The following is a 15,312-nucleotide window of genomic DNA, read 5'->3' on the forward strand; positions in this document are numbered from 1 at the left end:
GGTCCACCAAGTTTCGTCCAAATCCGTCCATAACTTTTTGAGATATCCTGCTATGTATCGTTTTTGGCCCGATCCCCCAATGCCATTGGCAATGGTGAAGAATCACTTAAAAATTAAATAATTCTCATATCCGAATCCATATTCAGATCTTCACCAAAATCGAATCGAATCGTCCTTGTCAGACACACAACTGGTCCACCAAGTTTCGTCCAAATCCGTCCATAACTTTTTGAGATATCCTGCTATGTATCGTTTTTGGCCCTATCCCCCAATGCCATTGGCAATGGTGAAGAATCACTTAAAAATTAAATAATTCTCATATCCGAATCCATATTCAGATCTTCACCAAAATCGAATCGGCCTTGTCAGACACCCAATCGGTCCATCAAGTTTCGTCCAAATCCGTCCTTAAATTTTTGAGATATCCTGCTATGTATCGTTTTTGGCCCTATCCCCCAATGGTGAAGAATCACTTAAAAATTAAATAATTCTCATATCCGAATCCATATTCAGATCCACCAAAATCGAATCGAATCGTCCTTGTCAGACACACAACTGGTCCACCAAATTTCGTCCAAATCCGTCCATAACTTTTTGAGATATCCTATGTATCGTTTTTGGCCGATCCCCCAATGGTGAAGAATCAATTAAAAATTAAATAATTCTCATATCCGAATCCATATTCAGATCTTCACCAAAATCGAATCGAATCGTCCTTATCAGACACACAACTGGTCCACCAAGTTTCGTCCAAATCCGTCCATAACTTTTTGAGATATCCTGCTATGTATAGTTTTTGGCCCTATCTCCCAATGGTGAAGAATCACTTAAAAATTCTAGTAGCCAGATACGAATCCGGATCTTCACCAAAATCGAATCATTTCGTCCTTGTCACATACGCTACATCTCTGCCAAATTTCGTCCGAATCCGTCCACACCTTGTTGAGATATTTTGATCACAGACAAACGGACAAACAGACAGGGGTGAAAACATAACCTCCATCCACCTTTGGTGGCGCAGGTAATAAATTGTCACGTGACTGAACCCACTTCATCACTTACAAAAAACGCCCCAAAGGAAACCATCTTATATTATATAGGACATCCTAAATTTGCCTTTTCCACTATTGCACTGCATATAGTATCCGATAAATCTTATAGGATGTCTGGAATAGCAATGTGCACAGTGGCATCATATGAGTCTTATATCGGACATCATATGGTGTTTTTTCTAAATATAACACTATAAAAACTCGTACAAATACGATACCTAAGTATTTGGAAGAGTGTAAGTTTAGATGGTGGCTTAATGGTTGAGGTGCTTGTCTTCATATATCAAGGTACTGAAACCAAGTTCCAGCTTTGTCAAAATGTCACCAGGTGGATTGACTGAACCTGTGCATCCTTCTGAGGTCGGGAAAATGTGGAGCAGCTTGCTGGGAGCAAACCATTCGAGTATTACCTGTTGGAGTGGTTGGTGACTTGTTCAGGATTGTGCCATGAGCCAATGGAATTGCTTCGGCAGTCTTATCGTTTTAGGGTCCCCTGTATCTTCTTGTCCCCGTCCCTCTGACGAGGTCGGAGATGGGGGACATTGAAATGTGCTCCGTCTGACCGACCGATCATCCGTCCATGTATTTTGTGGACGTGATATTCCAAAAACCGTTGAACATTTAGCTTTCGTATTTCATATATCTATATTCCTTGTGGCATTATCTCAACCCGATTAGATCACGGCTGTGATTGGCTAAATTACGTTGCCATGGCAACCATCTCGGTAATTTGGCTTGTGCACGAGTTATTTCAAAAACGGTTGAAGATTTAGACGTCAAATTACACAGATCTATTTCTCATACCACCCAAAAGGCAGGGTGGTCTTAAGATCATGATTATATTAAATACCTATACATTAAAAGACCATGAGGAATCATTCAATTCCACAACCTTGTACTCTTCTTCTTTAAAGGCCACAATTATTCCCACGTTCTTGTGGGAATGGCTGGGGGAAGTTTCGTCCCAAGTCTTTCACGAACGGGCTGGCGAGGCCTGAAGTTCGACTAAGGTTATGTCAGGAATTTGTTCAGGACGCCGGCTACAGCTCGCCTACTCTTCGCGAAGGACACGGTGGGATCTTGAACGTCCACCAGCGAATGATGGCAGACAGGATTCCCGTTTAACGTCCATCCTTGGGACGACACACATCCATGAATCACCCAATCTGTGAAACACCAGGACGACAGTTCATAGCCGGGTCTGGATTTTAATCCAAACTAGACAGCTTTGAGGCGAGTGTGCATACCTCTAGGCTAACCTGCCAACCCTTTTCACCAACATGTATAGCACGCGCACACACACACACACACAACGCAAGATGCCGCAGCGTACGGGAACGGGCTGAACATGCGCACGTGCTTGGCCTACTGATAAATGACGCAGGATCATGTTTGACGTCACCCTCGTCTTTCTCCTTTACAGCTTCGACACGAAAAATCCGCAGCGTTTGCTCTTTTAGAGGAAGCAAGGAGAGAAGATAGTCTGAAAGTTCATTCGGCCATCCCACTCTGCCAATCCCTTACACCGTTATACGACTCCCTCCCCCCCCCCCCCCCCCCCCTTAACAAGAATACCAATAATAAAATTAATCCAGTTACCTCCCTCGCCCACACAAAGTGACTCACGGGTAGTGGATCAGCTAGCATGCATCGCGTTCTTCTAAAAGGAATCAACGGTGCATATCACGACAATAAATAAATAAATCCCCAGACACAAAACACTGCTGCAGCCACTTTTATTACAGTAAACAAAATAAAAATAAAAAGTTCATCGATGCTAAACGCCAAACCGTGGATTAATTAAAAAAAATTCACCAAAACATCCATTTAAAAACAGAGTGCTTCTTTTAAGAGGTACAGAGGGAATCTCCAAACATGTAGAGGCAAACAAGGAAAAAAAAAAAACGAACAAAAAAAAGATTAATTTGAAGCCAAGTATTGGGTTGAAAGCCATTCTTATTTAAATACTCACTAATTTAAACGTTGCACAGCCAGCTCTGAATCTTCAATGGAGACCGAATAATAAAAGATAAAAAAAAAATTGGTTCAACAACGAGACAAAGGAAAAAGGTTTTTAGCAGTGATTGGTAAATTTATAGCCTTCCACTTTTAATCCAATTGGCTAGAGGCTGCACACTCACTGCAGAATTCACTTCGTTAACTCCCCAGTTAGTGACAAGAACATAAGGTATAAAACGGCTGGACATTCGAGCTTTAACAAAAACGGTTTCCATAGAAACGATTAACCAAGAGGCCAACTGCATATTAAATACGCATGGGGAAGGATTGGGAAAAGGGAAGAAAGGGGAGAAGGGATTATGGGAGGAGGGGAAGAGGGGAGGGAGGTGTGGTTGGAAAGATAGGGGAAGGGACAAAACCAAAAAAATCAGTTTTTGCATACTTATTATGTCGATGGCCCCAAAGCTGTTAAATATCCAAGATATACACAAGACATCGAGACAGTTCAAGGAGCTGTGCGAGGAGGAACAAATCACTTTTACATCCATGCAGGACCTTCACCTCCTTTCGCCGGCAAAATACGGCTTTGAAAGAGGAAATTGACTGAAGATCATAGCTAACCATTCACCTCATAGAGCTTCAACCCAATAATCTCCCAGCACTACCTGGCTGTCAGCCAGGCCCTTTAAACCCGGATTCAAATCCTGATGACGCAAGATCATATAAGAGGAATTAATCGGTGCAGCTGGAAGTTAAAAGAAAAAAAAGCCTCAAGAGCGAGACACGATGAGCTGTCTAAACTACAATTTAGATGTTACAAAGTACATTCAAAATGTTTACAACATGGGACAATTATTTCAGCAATATTAAATCACCAAAGCAGCTTTATTCCTCTCTGCTACTTCTTTTTTCTTTTTAGCAATGGGTCTACTCACAACTTTAAGAGGACGAAGAAAAAAAAATGAATGTCACACAAACAAGCTGTGAAAACAGTGCTGCTGCAAAGGAGGGTGCAAGACAGTGGGAGAGTTTTTTTGTATTTTTGAGCTTTTAGGGAGGTGGGTTTGTAACTTGTGAACAAGCAAGAGGCACACAGACCCTTGGTGAGCTGCGCACTCCAAACATAGAATAATAAAGATGACGTCCACAAAAGGGTCTATATGCGCCCCCAGTGCCTTTTCGTAGGCCACCACTGCATCTCTCACTGATAATAGGCTCGATAATGAGTTTGATCATGTGGTGCCGGACCAGGAGGATGGGAGCCAGGAGGGGGCGGTGGTGGCCCACGAGGTGGTGGGGGGCCTTGGGGAGGGGGACCAGCAACCCAAATGCCCACGGCTGTGGGCTGCGTATAAGGAGGAGTCAAAGGACCTTGAGGATTGTAGTGGAGGGGCATGGGAGGTGCGGCAGGATGATGGGGAGGGGGAGGTTGAGTCAAGTACGGTGGGGGTGGGGGTGGCGCACGTTGTCCTGAAACCATGGCAGGGGGTGGAGGTGGAGGAGGCTGCCCATAAGCAAGGTGAGGAGCTGTGGAATGTCCAAGCGGTGGGGGTTGTGCGTAAGGGCTGGGAGGTAACATCATATGCGCAGTGTGTGGTGGTGGAGGTGGTGGTGGGGGAGGAGTCTGAGTCTGATAGTCTAAGTGGTGCGTGTGAGTGGCTGAGCCTGGCACAACCTCAGGGTAAGGGGGTCCAGCTGGGCCCTGAGGGTTGGCATCATGACCCTGAATGGGTACAGAAATTAAGTTACAGTGTGACGTTCGTGGTGTGGTTATCGTTGTTATGCGGTAGCTCTCCTGCTGCGGTGGTTGAGGCTGTGGCACCTGAGGTGCCAAAACAGCAAGGCCAGGGGGTGGCTGCCTTGGTTGGGGTGCTGTGCCCACGCTGCCTGCAAGCACAACAGCCCCAAGGTCAAGCACAGGTGGTGGTGGAACCAATGGCGGCCTCGGTTCCGGAGGTGGACCTGGCTTTCCAAAGACTTCAGGTGGCATGACGTGGCGATCTTCAGCAGCATGAGGCAATAAAAGCGAAGCTTGCAGGGCGAAAAAAACAGATACGAGCAAAAATGAGATTTTAAAAACTTCCACACAAAAAGTCAAACAACAATGACAATATGAAGAAACCAAAAAAAAAACAACTAATACAACAGACTAAGGTTGGGGTTGTTAGGGTTCCCAGGAACAATTTCAAGTGTTGAAAGTTTGCAGGAGCACAGTGAGCTGCATCATTAGGAAATGGAAAGAATATGGAGCTCGCGAGAATCTTCCTAGAGCTGGACGTCCGACCAAACTGAGAAAACGGGCAAGAAGGACCTTAGTCAGAGAGGTGACCAAGAACCCAATGACCACTCTGACAGAACCACAGAGTTCCTTGGCTGAGATAAGAGAACCTGTCGGAAGGACAACAGCCCCTGTAGCCCTTCACAAATCTATGCTTTATGGGAGAGTGACCAGACGGAAGCCATGCCTGAGAAGAAGGGACATGACAGCACACCTGGAGTTTGCAAAAATGCACGTGAAAGACAGAGCATGAGGCAAAATATGCTGTGGTCAGATGAGACGAAAATTGAACTCTTTGGCCTGTAAGCAAAGCACTATGTCTGACGAAAACCAAGCACAGCTCATCACCCATCTAATACCATCCCTACCGTGAAGCATGGTGGTGGCAGCATCATGCTATGGGGATGCTTTTCAGCAGCAGGGACTGGGAGACTTGTAAGGATAAATGGAACAATGAATGAGCTAAATACAGGCAAAATCCTTGAGGAGAACCTGCTTCAGAGTGCAAAAGACTTTAGACTGCACGAAGATTTCTTTCAACAGGACAATGACCCCAAGCATACAGCCAAAGAAACACTGGAATGGCTTCAGAACAAGAACATGAAAGTCCTTGAGTGGCCCAGCCAAAGCCCAGAATTGAATCCCATTGAGAATCTGTGGAAAGACTTGAAGATTGCTGTTCACCAACACTCCCCATCCAACTTGAGAGCTTGAGCAAATCTTCAAGGAAGAATGGGAAAAACTCCCCGAATCCAGATGTGTATAGCTGATGAGAACATACCCAAGAATACTCGAAGCTGTAACCGCTGCCAAAGGTGCTTCTACAAAGTATTGAATTAGGGGGTTGAATACTAATGTATATTAGATATTTCTGTGTTTCATTTTTAAATTATTTGGTAAAAATTTCTAAAAACAATACTCCACTGACATTATGGGGTACTTTGTGCAGTTCAGTTCCAAAACAAATCTCAATTGAATCCATTTTTAATTCAGGATGTAACAACAACATGTGAAAAGGTCAAGGATCATGAATACTTTCTGAAGGCGCGATACATCTCTCTGCACCAACATGAGCCAACTATTCCAATTCTCTCTTCCTTGTAAGCTGCAATTTCAAATGTCCCATGCCAATTGGTTTGGAGTTGATACCTACCGTATTCCATCTGCCATGACACTGCAGCAGAGGATTTCTGGAACTCCATGAACCTAACTCTTGGCGTCAGGAAGGGCATCCGGCCATAAAAAACATTGCCTCAAAAAGAGAACCATGACAATTACAACGACATATGGGCAGGGTACAGCCCGAAGTGGAGATCGGTTTCTGAGGTTTGGGACATGGAATGCAGGGACAATGACAGGGAGATCAGGAGAAGTGGTGGAAGTATTGGTCAGAAGAAGAGTGGACATATGTTGTGTGCAAGAGACGAGATGGAAGGGAAGTGGTGTGAGAATGGTGAAGGGTAGGCAGGGACAGAAATACAAGTTTATGTGGCAAGGGTGCCTGGAGGGCGTGAATGGTGTTCGTGTCCTGTTTTCTGAGGAGTTTGTAGACAGTGTGGTGAGTGTGACGAGAGTGAGTGATAGGTTGATGATGGTGAAAATGATGATTGGAAAGCTCTTGGTGAACATCATCTCGGGATATGCTCCGCAGGTTGGTCGGAGCGATGAAGAGAAGGACAAGTTCTGGTGTGCGATCGAGAAGTTGATGGAAAACGTCAAAGATGAGGATGTTGTTGTGGTAGGAGGATACCTAAATGGACACGTGGGAAGGAGTATGGACGGTTTTAAGGGAGTTCATGGGGGTTACGGATGTGGTGCGAGAAATGGAGAAGGTGAAAGGATTTTGGAGTTTGCTGATGGAGCTGATTTGTTGATTTGTAATACTCAGTTCCAGAAAGAGGATAATAAGCTTGTTACATACACGTCAGGTGGGTCGACGACAACCATTGACTACCTGATGGTACGTAGGTGAGATAGGGGGCACCTCCGGGACACAAAGGTGATCCCGGGGCAGGAGGCTGTTTCACAGCACCACTTGGTTGTCTGCGACATAAGGGTGAAAGGTGCGAGGAGAGCTCCGCGGGTGAAGTACCAACCGAGAATGAAGGTGTGGAGGTTGAAAGAGGTGACAGTAAGGGAGGCATTAAAAGAGAGGCTGAGTAGGGTCGAGGATGATGTGGTTGAGATTGAAAGTGGTTGGATGTCAATGAAAGCGGTTGGATGTCAATGAAAGCTAGTCTGTTGGGAGCCGTTGGTGAGGTATGTGGATGGACAAAAGGACCACCGAGGCACTCGGAAACATGGTGGTGGGATGATGAAGATGGAAAGAGGATTGACGAGAAGAGGAAGAAGTTCAAGGAGTGGCAGAAGGCGAAGGGTACGGGAGCAGAAACAGCAGAGCATGAAAGTTATAAGGCAGCCAGGAAGGCTGCAAAGAAAGAGGTAGCAAAGGCGCAGAAGGCATGTCAGAAAATGTTCGGAGAACGCTTGGATTCGTAAAGAGGGTCAGAAAGCAGTATTCAGGATTGCAAAGCAGATAGCGAAAGAGAGGTGTGATGTGATGGGGGTGAGTTGCTTGAAGGATGAAGTGGGACAAATCGTTGTCGACCCAGATGGAATTAAAGGAAGATGGAAAAGATATATGGAAATGCTGTTGAATACAGAGAATGAATGGGATGGCAACATAGAGAGTAACCCAGTTTTAGGACCGGCAGAGAAGATAACTGAGAAGGAAGTTGAGGAAGCGATAAAAGCAATGAAGGGTAGAAAAGCGGGAGGGCCGACGGGAGTTGTGGGAGATATGTTGAAGGCAGCAGGAAGTTGGGGTGTGAAGAGAATGACAGAGATCTGTAATCTGGTGGTGAAAGAAGGCCGCATTCCAGTGGATTGGGAACTGGGTACCCTCATCCCTCTATACAAGGGGAAAGGTGACCCTCTGGAGTGTGGCTCGTACCGAGCGATAAAGTTATTGGAGCATGGAATGAAGGTATTGGAAAGGGTGTTGGAGAGGAGGATAAGGGAAGAAAGTGAAGATCGACGAAATGCAGTTTGGATTTATGCCAGGAAGAGGAACGACAGACGTGCTTTTCATTGTGAGGCAGTTGCAGGAGAAGTACATGGAGAAGAGGAAGAAGTTGTTTCTTGGGTTTGTTGATCTGGAGAAAGCATTCGATAGGGTTCCACACAAAGTATTGACATGGGCATTGAGGAAGTTAGGAGTGGAGGAATTGTTGATCAGAGTAGTGATGGCAATGTACAAAAGAGCGCGCACAGCTGTAAGGACGAAGGACGGGAACAGTGGTGAGTTTGAGGTGAAGGTGGGAGTGCATCAGGGGTCGGTACTAAGTCCACTACTATTTGTAGCTGTGATGGAGGTGCTGGCTCAGAATGTAAAGGAGGGTTTACCATGGGAGTTGTTGTATGCAGATGATCTGGTGTTGATTGCGGAAAGTATGGATGGACTGAAGGAAAAGATGAACAAGTGGAAGGAATGTATGGAGACAAAAGGTCTGAAGGTGAATCTCAGTGTGTAGCCCGAAAGACGAAGGTGATGGCAAGTGGTAAAGCATGTGGGGAGGTGGAAAGAACTGGGAAGTGGCCCTGTGCTGTGTGTCGGAAGGGTGTCGGAGTGAACTCCATTCAATGTACAATGTGCGCTGAGTGGGTTCATCAAAAATGTAGTGGTCTGAGAGGGTCATCAACCAGTGTAGCAGCTACATTCAAATGTAAGGTGTGCACAGAGGGAGCTGCAGATGGAGGAAATGTTGAGTTGGATCTTGGAGACAGCATGAAGCTGGAAGGTGTGAAAACATTTTGCTACCTCGGAGACATGCTGAATGGAGAAGGTGGATCAGACTCGGCAACGGTTGCTGGAGTGAGATGTGCATGGAAGAAGTTTCGGGAACTGAGTGGCGTGCTGATGATGAGGGGAGTGTCGTTGAAGCTGAAGGGAAAGGTGTATGCTGCATGTGTGAGAAGTGTTCTGATTTATGGGAACGAGACATGGGTAATGAACGTAGAGCAGCAACGAAGGTTGGAAAGGCTGGAAATGCGAATGGTTCGACGGATGTGCGGAGTATCGTTGAGAGAGAGGAAGACAAATGATGAATTGCGAAAGATGATGGGAACAGAGCCTGTGATTGATGCTGTGAAGAGGAACAGGTTGAGATGGTTTGGTCATGTGTTGAGGAAGGATGAAAGTGACTGGTTGAGAAGAGTGATGGAAATGAATGTAGAAGGAAGTAGAGGACGGGGAAGACCGAGAAAGACTTGGCTAAAGATGGTGGAAGAAGAAATGCGGGCAAGGGGGTTAACAAGGAGAGATGCAGAAAATAGGGCAAAATGGAGAAGATTATCATGGGGACCGCAAGGCTAACCCCCGCTCTAGTAGGGAAAATGGCCTTTAAAATGCATGTTGTTGTTGTTGTTGTTATGAACCTGCCCCAATCTGAAAACTTTTTGACCCCAATTACTAGCAATGCCAAATCATCCCCTCTGGACTTGGGAATGACAAACGTTCAATCTAACATCAGTGCCCTCCACTGCTCCTATTGGTTCATCTGATCATGTTCTTGTGAGTTCACATCTCCGGCTGCTATCAGGCAGTCGCCTCAGTGCCGCAGAATCTGGAAGTTCACTCATGCTAAGTGGCAGGGACTGCAAGCTGCCCTCTGACTTGAAGATTGGTTGTTTAGCCAAAAAGGAATGCCCCACCTCAGAATCCCTCCACAAATGGCTGCTTTGTTTCTTTCTTTCTCTTTTTCTCTCTCTCCCTTTTTCTTTTTACACACTTTTATTTAACTTCATTTGAACTCTGTTTGTTTGTCACGTTTCAAATCTTTGAGCCGTTCGTTTTCTAGGTTCAATACGTCCTAGAGAGCTGAAATTAGGCCTACGGTCCTCTTTTCTGGTACATTTTCATCTATCAAAATTTGATTTTAAAAAACAAATGAAAAAAACATTGGTTTTAAACTTTTAAAAATAAAAGTGTGTAGCCCGAAAACATGTTTTTTCGTTTACTTGTTACGCACAAATCACTCTTGATCATTTGCACTTGTGCCACGAATTGTTCGAAGAAAAGTTTCAACTCAGCACACACACACACACACACACACACACACACACACACACACACACACACACACACACACACACACACACACACACACACACACACACACACACACCATCTCATCCACAGCTATCACATCCATCCTCTCACTACTGGTATACCAGATCCTGTTGCCAAATCCTGATCCTGTTGTTGTTGTTGTTGTCCAGGCCGTTGCCTTCAAACAATTTGCCCTATCGTCACAGAAGGGAAATCGGAAGTCAGGCAGTTCCAAAAGCATGCAACAATTGTGTGTCCACTCAGGAGAGCCGGATAACATCTGGCCAACCTCAAATATTAACTCTTGAACCTGTCTCCTTGGTTGAAGACCTGGTGATGCCTTTTGAAGTCTGTACCTGGTATATGCTCCTCCTCAATCCCTTCCCTCACTTCAAATGGCATAAAAGCCGGCCAGCTATGCTCGTGAGAAGGCTCAAATGTCTCAAGTCTGAGTTAGTTTCCGAATCTTGCATATCCAACCCCTCGCTCCCTGTACCTACCCTACACACTCACACCCACTTGCTACTCGACTCTGTCTTTATAAAATGAGATGGGGAAGAGGTTTCTGGCCACCATCAACTCTGATTCTGGTAAATTTGGCAATCAATCACAATTATGAAAAACAAACCTAAAAGCCTTAAAATTAACCTCTTTGAATAAAAGAGTCCTCGGAATGACTCAAAAATGTTACAGTTTTGATGGCGAGTAGGGGGGGGGGGGGGGGGGGAAACTCGGGAGGGAGGGAGGGAAACTCGGAACAGGCGGGAAACGAGGGTTAAATTGTGGGAAGAAAACTCAGGCCTACCTGGAGAAAGCTCTGGAGGTCGTGGGAAAGGTTTTGCATGGCGCACATGCCGATGATTAACATGTGCCTGCAAATCTCTTTGTGAAAGGTATGTGCGCTTGCAGCCGGGCACCACACTACACATGAAAACTGTGCCACGCGCACACTGTTCAATTCGCTGCACACCATCACTGCATCTATTCGGGGATAACAAGGAATGCGAAGTAGTGACATCATCAATGTGTTTTTTGTTTAATTTTTTTTTAAACATTTTGTTTAACAATTAAAATGGCCATACACTCATGCTTGCATGTTGGGAATCATTTAAATACCCATAAAGCTTATTAGCCAGAAATGAGAAATCATAAAAACTCAATTTCAGAACTTTGAGTGATATATTTCTACAATTAACAAGGACAAAAATGGTATCATTCTGCATTTAATGAAAGTTGAACAATTTCATTACAATCCCAATAGACTTAAACTACAGCAGTTTTTTCAAGGTCTCTCCAAGAGCCTGCTAAGACTTCACAAATTTGCAAGTGTTATACAAGTTGTACCACTGTTAGCAATTACATTCAGCCTGCAATCATGAGAATAAAATCTGCAAACTTGTGTCACATGTCCACTGTTCATTTACATGTGATAGAGGCAATTATTAGGACTGCCCTTAATATTTTTAATAGCCTCCACAAATTATGCAAATACAAATTGCAAAAAAGTATACATATTTCGTTTTGGCCTCAGCAAAGCATCCACAAAGCTAGACAGGTGAGGGGTGTTCAAAATGTTATACATATGAGAATTATTATTCCATTATACAGGTATATACAATGCTATGCCAGAATATGAACACCCATGATTGTAAAGACACTTTATTTTAACAATCAGCGATACGAACACAATGAAAGACACACAAATACATTAGTACTGTATCTGATAGCAAGTCCTTTGACATCATACAGTGCTTGAACCCGTGAAGGCATCGAATCAATGATATTCTGCATTCAGAAAGCCTGCCTGATCCAGATTTTGTCAAATGTAGAATAGATTTTGTTGCAGGTCTTGTGTATTACTTTGCAAAGGGCAGATTTTCCGCAGCTCCCGACCGATGTTCCCAGACGTGTCGATGAGTTTCAAGAATGTGGCACCTAGGCAAGACGCTGCAGCCCAATCCATCTCTTTCAGGCAGATGTGGTTCTGGACGTATGACATGTGGCACCATATTCCTGCAGTAAATGTGTTCAATACTGCAAAATACTTTGCTAAAATAGTGATAATAGCGTTTCTTATATACCAGCAAGGCATTTTTTTATTTTTAATACAAGGTTTAAAAAAATTACCAATCAGGGGTGTTCATTTCATTTTGGCTGCATAATTATTTAATTTGAAAGACTGAAATTAGCAACACAAAATATAACTACTTTAAAAAAAAAAAAACACACCGAGTTATACTCTTCATTGCAGGGAGAGGGGCATATTAGATTCTTACATATTTCTCATTTGTAGAACTTTTGAATGCCCCACACACTAGAGAGGGAGATCCCATTAAACGCCAGAGATGAAATGCAAGTCATTGCAATCAGATTTATACACGTGGTTTACAAACTCACCCAGGGCAATTCTTATCTCCCTTTTGCTCATGCAAACTGGCACAACCGAAGCAGAAAATATGCTTGCAGGGAATCTGTTGGGTGGAAAATCAATAAATACTGTATACATATACCAAGATATTTTCAATACATAAGGAATACATTTTTCTGCGCAGGAACCACTGCAAGCAAACTTTGCATGGCCTCCTCTTTCATCCAGAGGAAGGTTGAAGGCTATGTTTGGATAAAAAAGATTGGCCCCAGATACAAAAACAACAACACCAACAACAACATGCATTTTAAGGCCATTTTGCCTGCTAGAGCAGGGGTTAGCATTGCGGTCCCCATGACAATCTTCTCCATTTTGCCCTATTTTCTGCATCTCTCCTTGTTAACCCCCTTGCCCGCATTTCTTCTTCCACCATCTTCAGCCAAGTCTTTCTCGGTCTTCCCCGTCCTCTAGTTCCTTCTACATTCATTTCCATCACTCTTCTCAACCAGTCACTTTCATCCTTCCTCAACACATGACCAAACCATCTCAACCTGTTCCTCTTCACAGCATCAATCACAGGCTCTATTCCCATCATCTTTCGCAATTCATCATTTGTCTTCCTCTCTCTCAACGATACTCCGCACATCCACCGAACCATTCGCATTTCCACCCTTTCCAGCCTTCGTTGCTGCTCTACGTTCATTACCCATGTCTCGCTCCCATAAATCATAACACTTCTCACACGTGCAGCATACACCTTTCCCTTCAGCTTCAACGACACTCCCCTCCTCGTCAGCACGCCACTCAGTTCCCGAAACTTCTTCCATGCACATCTCACTCCAGCAACCGTTGCCGAGTCTGATCCACCTTCTCCATTCAGCATGTCTCCGAAGTAGCAAAATGTTTTCACACCTTCCAGCTTCACGCCGTCTCCTAGATCCAACTCAACATTTCCTCCATCTGCAGCTCACTCTGTGCACACCTTACATTTGAATGTAGCTGCCACACTGGTTAATGACCTTCTCAGACCACTACATTTTTGATGAACCCACTCAGCACACATTGTACATTGAATGGAGTTCACTCCGACACCCTTCCTGCACACAGCGCATGGCCACTTCCCAGTTTTTTTTCTTTTTGTTTTTTTTCTTTTTTGTATACAAGATCGAGGCTCGTGAAAGAGCGAACATTAATCACACAGAAAGACAAACCGACACATAAAACATATAACATCGGGAGCGGTAGACAAGATGGGGAGAGAGGGGGAAGGACACAAACACAACATTTGAGAGCAGGGACCGAAAGACATGGAGACATCGAAAGATGGCGAGGGCTTTGGGGGGGGCATGGGAAGGGGGGGGGGGTGGGGGGTGGGAGAGGTATAAAACATATGGACACTGCCAGGACTTCCAGGAAAGAAGTTGGAATTTCAAACAAGGTGGATCTGGGGTGAATTAGCAGGGGTAGAAAAGATCAAGGTTTTGGATGGGGGAAGATAAGAGATGGTGGTGAACAGCTGTTTTAAAGACCTGGAGGGAGGAGTGGGATTGAAGGGAGTGAGGGAGTTTGTTCCAGAGGCGGGAGAAAAGAGGAATGAAAGAGTGAAGGTGAGCAGAGAGCCGAGATTTCGGCAGTTTAACCATCAGAGGGTTGCTGGCAGATCTTGTGCGACCTGTAGGAATATTTGGGGGACAGAGCACAGAGAGAGCTGGGGGTGCAAGGCCGGAGAGGAGTCAGTAGAAGACAGAAAGACCACCTACCTGCCTGCGGTAAGTGAGTGAGAGGCCCTCAGAGATAGCTTCACCGCGGGAGATTCCAATAATTCTGAAAGCTTTGGTTTCAACAGCGGGAAGCCGAGCTAGGTGTGAGGCAGGAGCACCGGCCCAGAGGGGAGAACAGTATTCCATTGAGCTGCGGATGAAAGCCTTGTATGTGGTGAGGAGCTCAGGTGTGCCGAGGAAGGACTTCGCACGACGGAGGATGCCCAGTCGGCGACTGGCTTTGGAGGCCAGCTTGGAAATGTGGTTTTCCCAAGAAAGATCATGGCAGATAGTGAGACCCAAAAGCTTGAGCGACAGAACTTCTTGGAGAGGATTGTTGAGAAAGTAGATGGGAGGGTTGTCCAGTCGATCTTTTCGGAGAGACATAGTAAGAGTGTGAGATTTGTCAGGATTGAAAGACATGTTCCACTTGTTTGACCAGTCTGTGATTTTGTCCAAGTCTTCAGAGAGTGAGGAGGCTGCAGACTGCCGATCTGAGGGAAGAGGAATGGAGCGGCAGAGAGTGGAGTCATCAGCAAAGAGATAGAGAGGATTTTCAAGAGAGTCAGAGAGATCATTGATGAAGACCAGAAAAAGCACAGGGCCCAGAACACTGCCTTGGGGAACTCCAGCCTGAACAGGAAGAGGAGATGAGAGAAACCCATTCAGGGCCACACGTTGACGACGACTAGAGAGGAAGTCCGCCAACCATGCGTGGAGATTTCCATCGATACCAAAGGAGGAGAGTTTGGTGAGCAGAGCAGGGTGCCAGACCGTATTGAAGG

General features: G+C 45.0%; 1 protein-coding gene across 4 annotated transcripts in view; it reads right to left on the minus strand.

Moving 5' to 3' along the window:
* Nucleotides 1-2,771: 2,771 nt before the first annotated feature.
* Nucleotides 2,772-15,312, minus strand: part of LOC137425155 (E3 ubiquitin-protein ligase Hakai) — an 84,013-nt gene continuing 71,472 nt past the window's right edge. For 3 of the 4 annotated variants that reach the window (XM_068113292.2, XM_068113295.2, XM_068113294.2), the window contains exons 5-8: nt 12,797-12,870; nt 12,260-12,412; nt 11,205-11,380; nt 2,772-5,042 (exon numbers count right to left, since the gene is read on the minus strand). In XM_068113292.2, coding sequence (XP_067969393.2) covers nt 4,213-5,042; nt 11,205-11,380; nt 12,260-12,412; nt 12,797-12,870 — 1,233 coding nt within the window. In that variant the 3' untranslated portion in view covers nt 2,772-4,212. The remainder of the gene's footprint in view (nt 5,043-11,204; nt 11,381-12,259; nt 12,413-12,796; nt 12,871-15,312) is intronic. The other variant, XM_068113293.2, reaches the window with a different exon arrangement.

The sequence above is a fragment of the Myxine glutinosa genome, chromosome 4 (assembly GCF_964187855.1).
Source record: "Myxine glutinosa chromosome 4, kmMyxGlut1.1, whole genome shotgun sequence".
Classification (NCBI taxonomy): Eukaryota; Metazoa; Chordata; class Myxini; order Myxiniformes; family Myxinidae; genus Myxine; species Myxine glutinosa.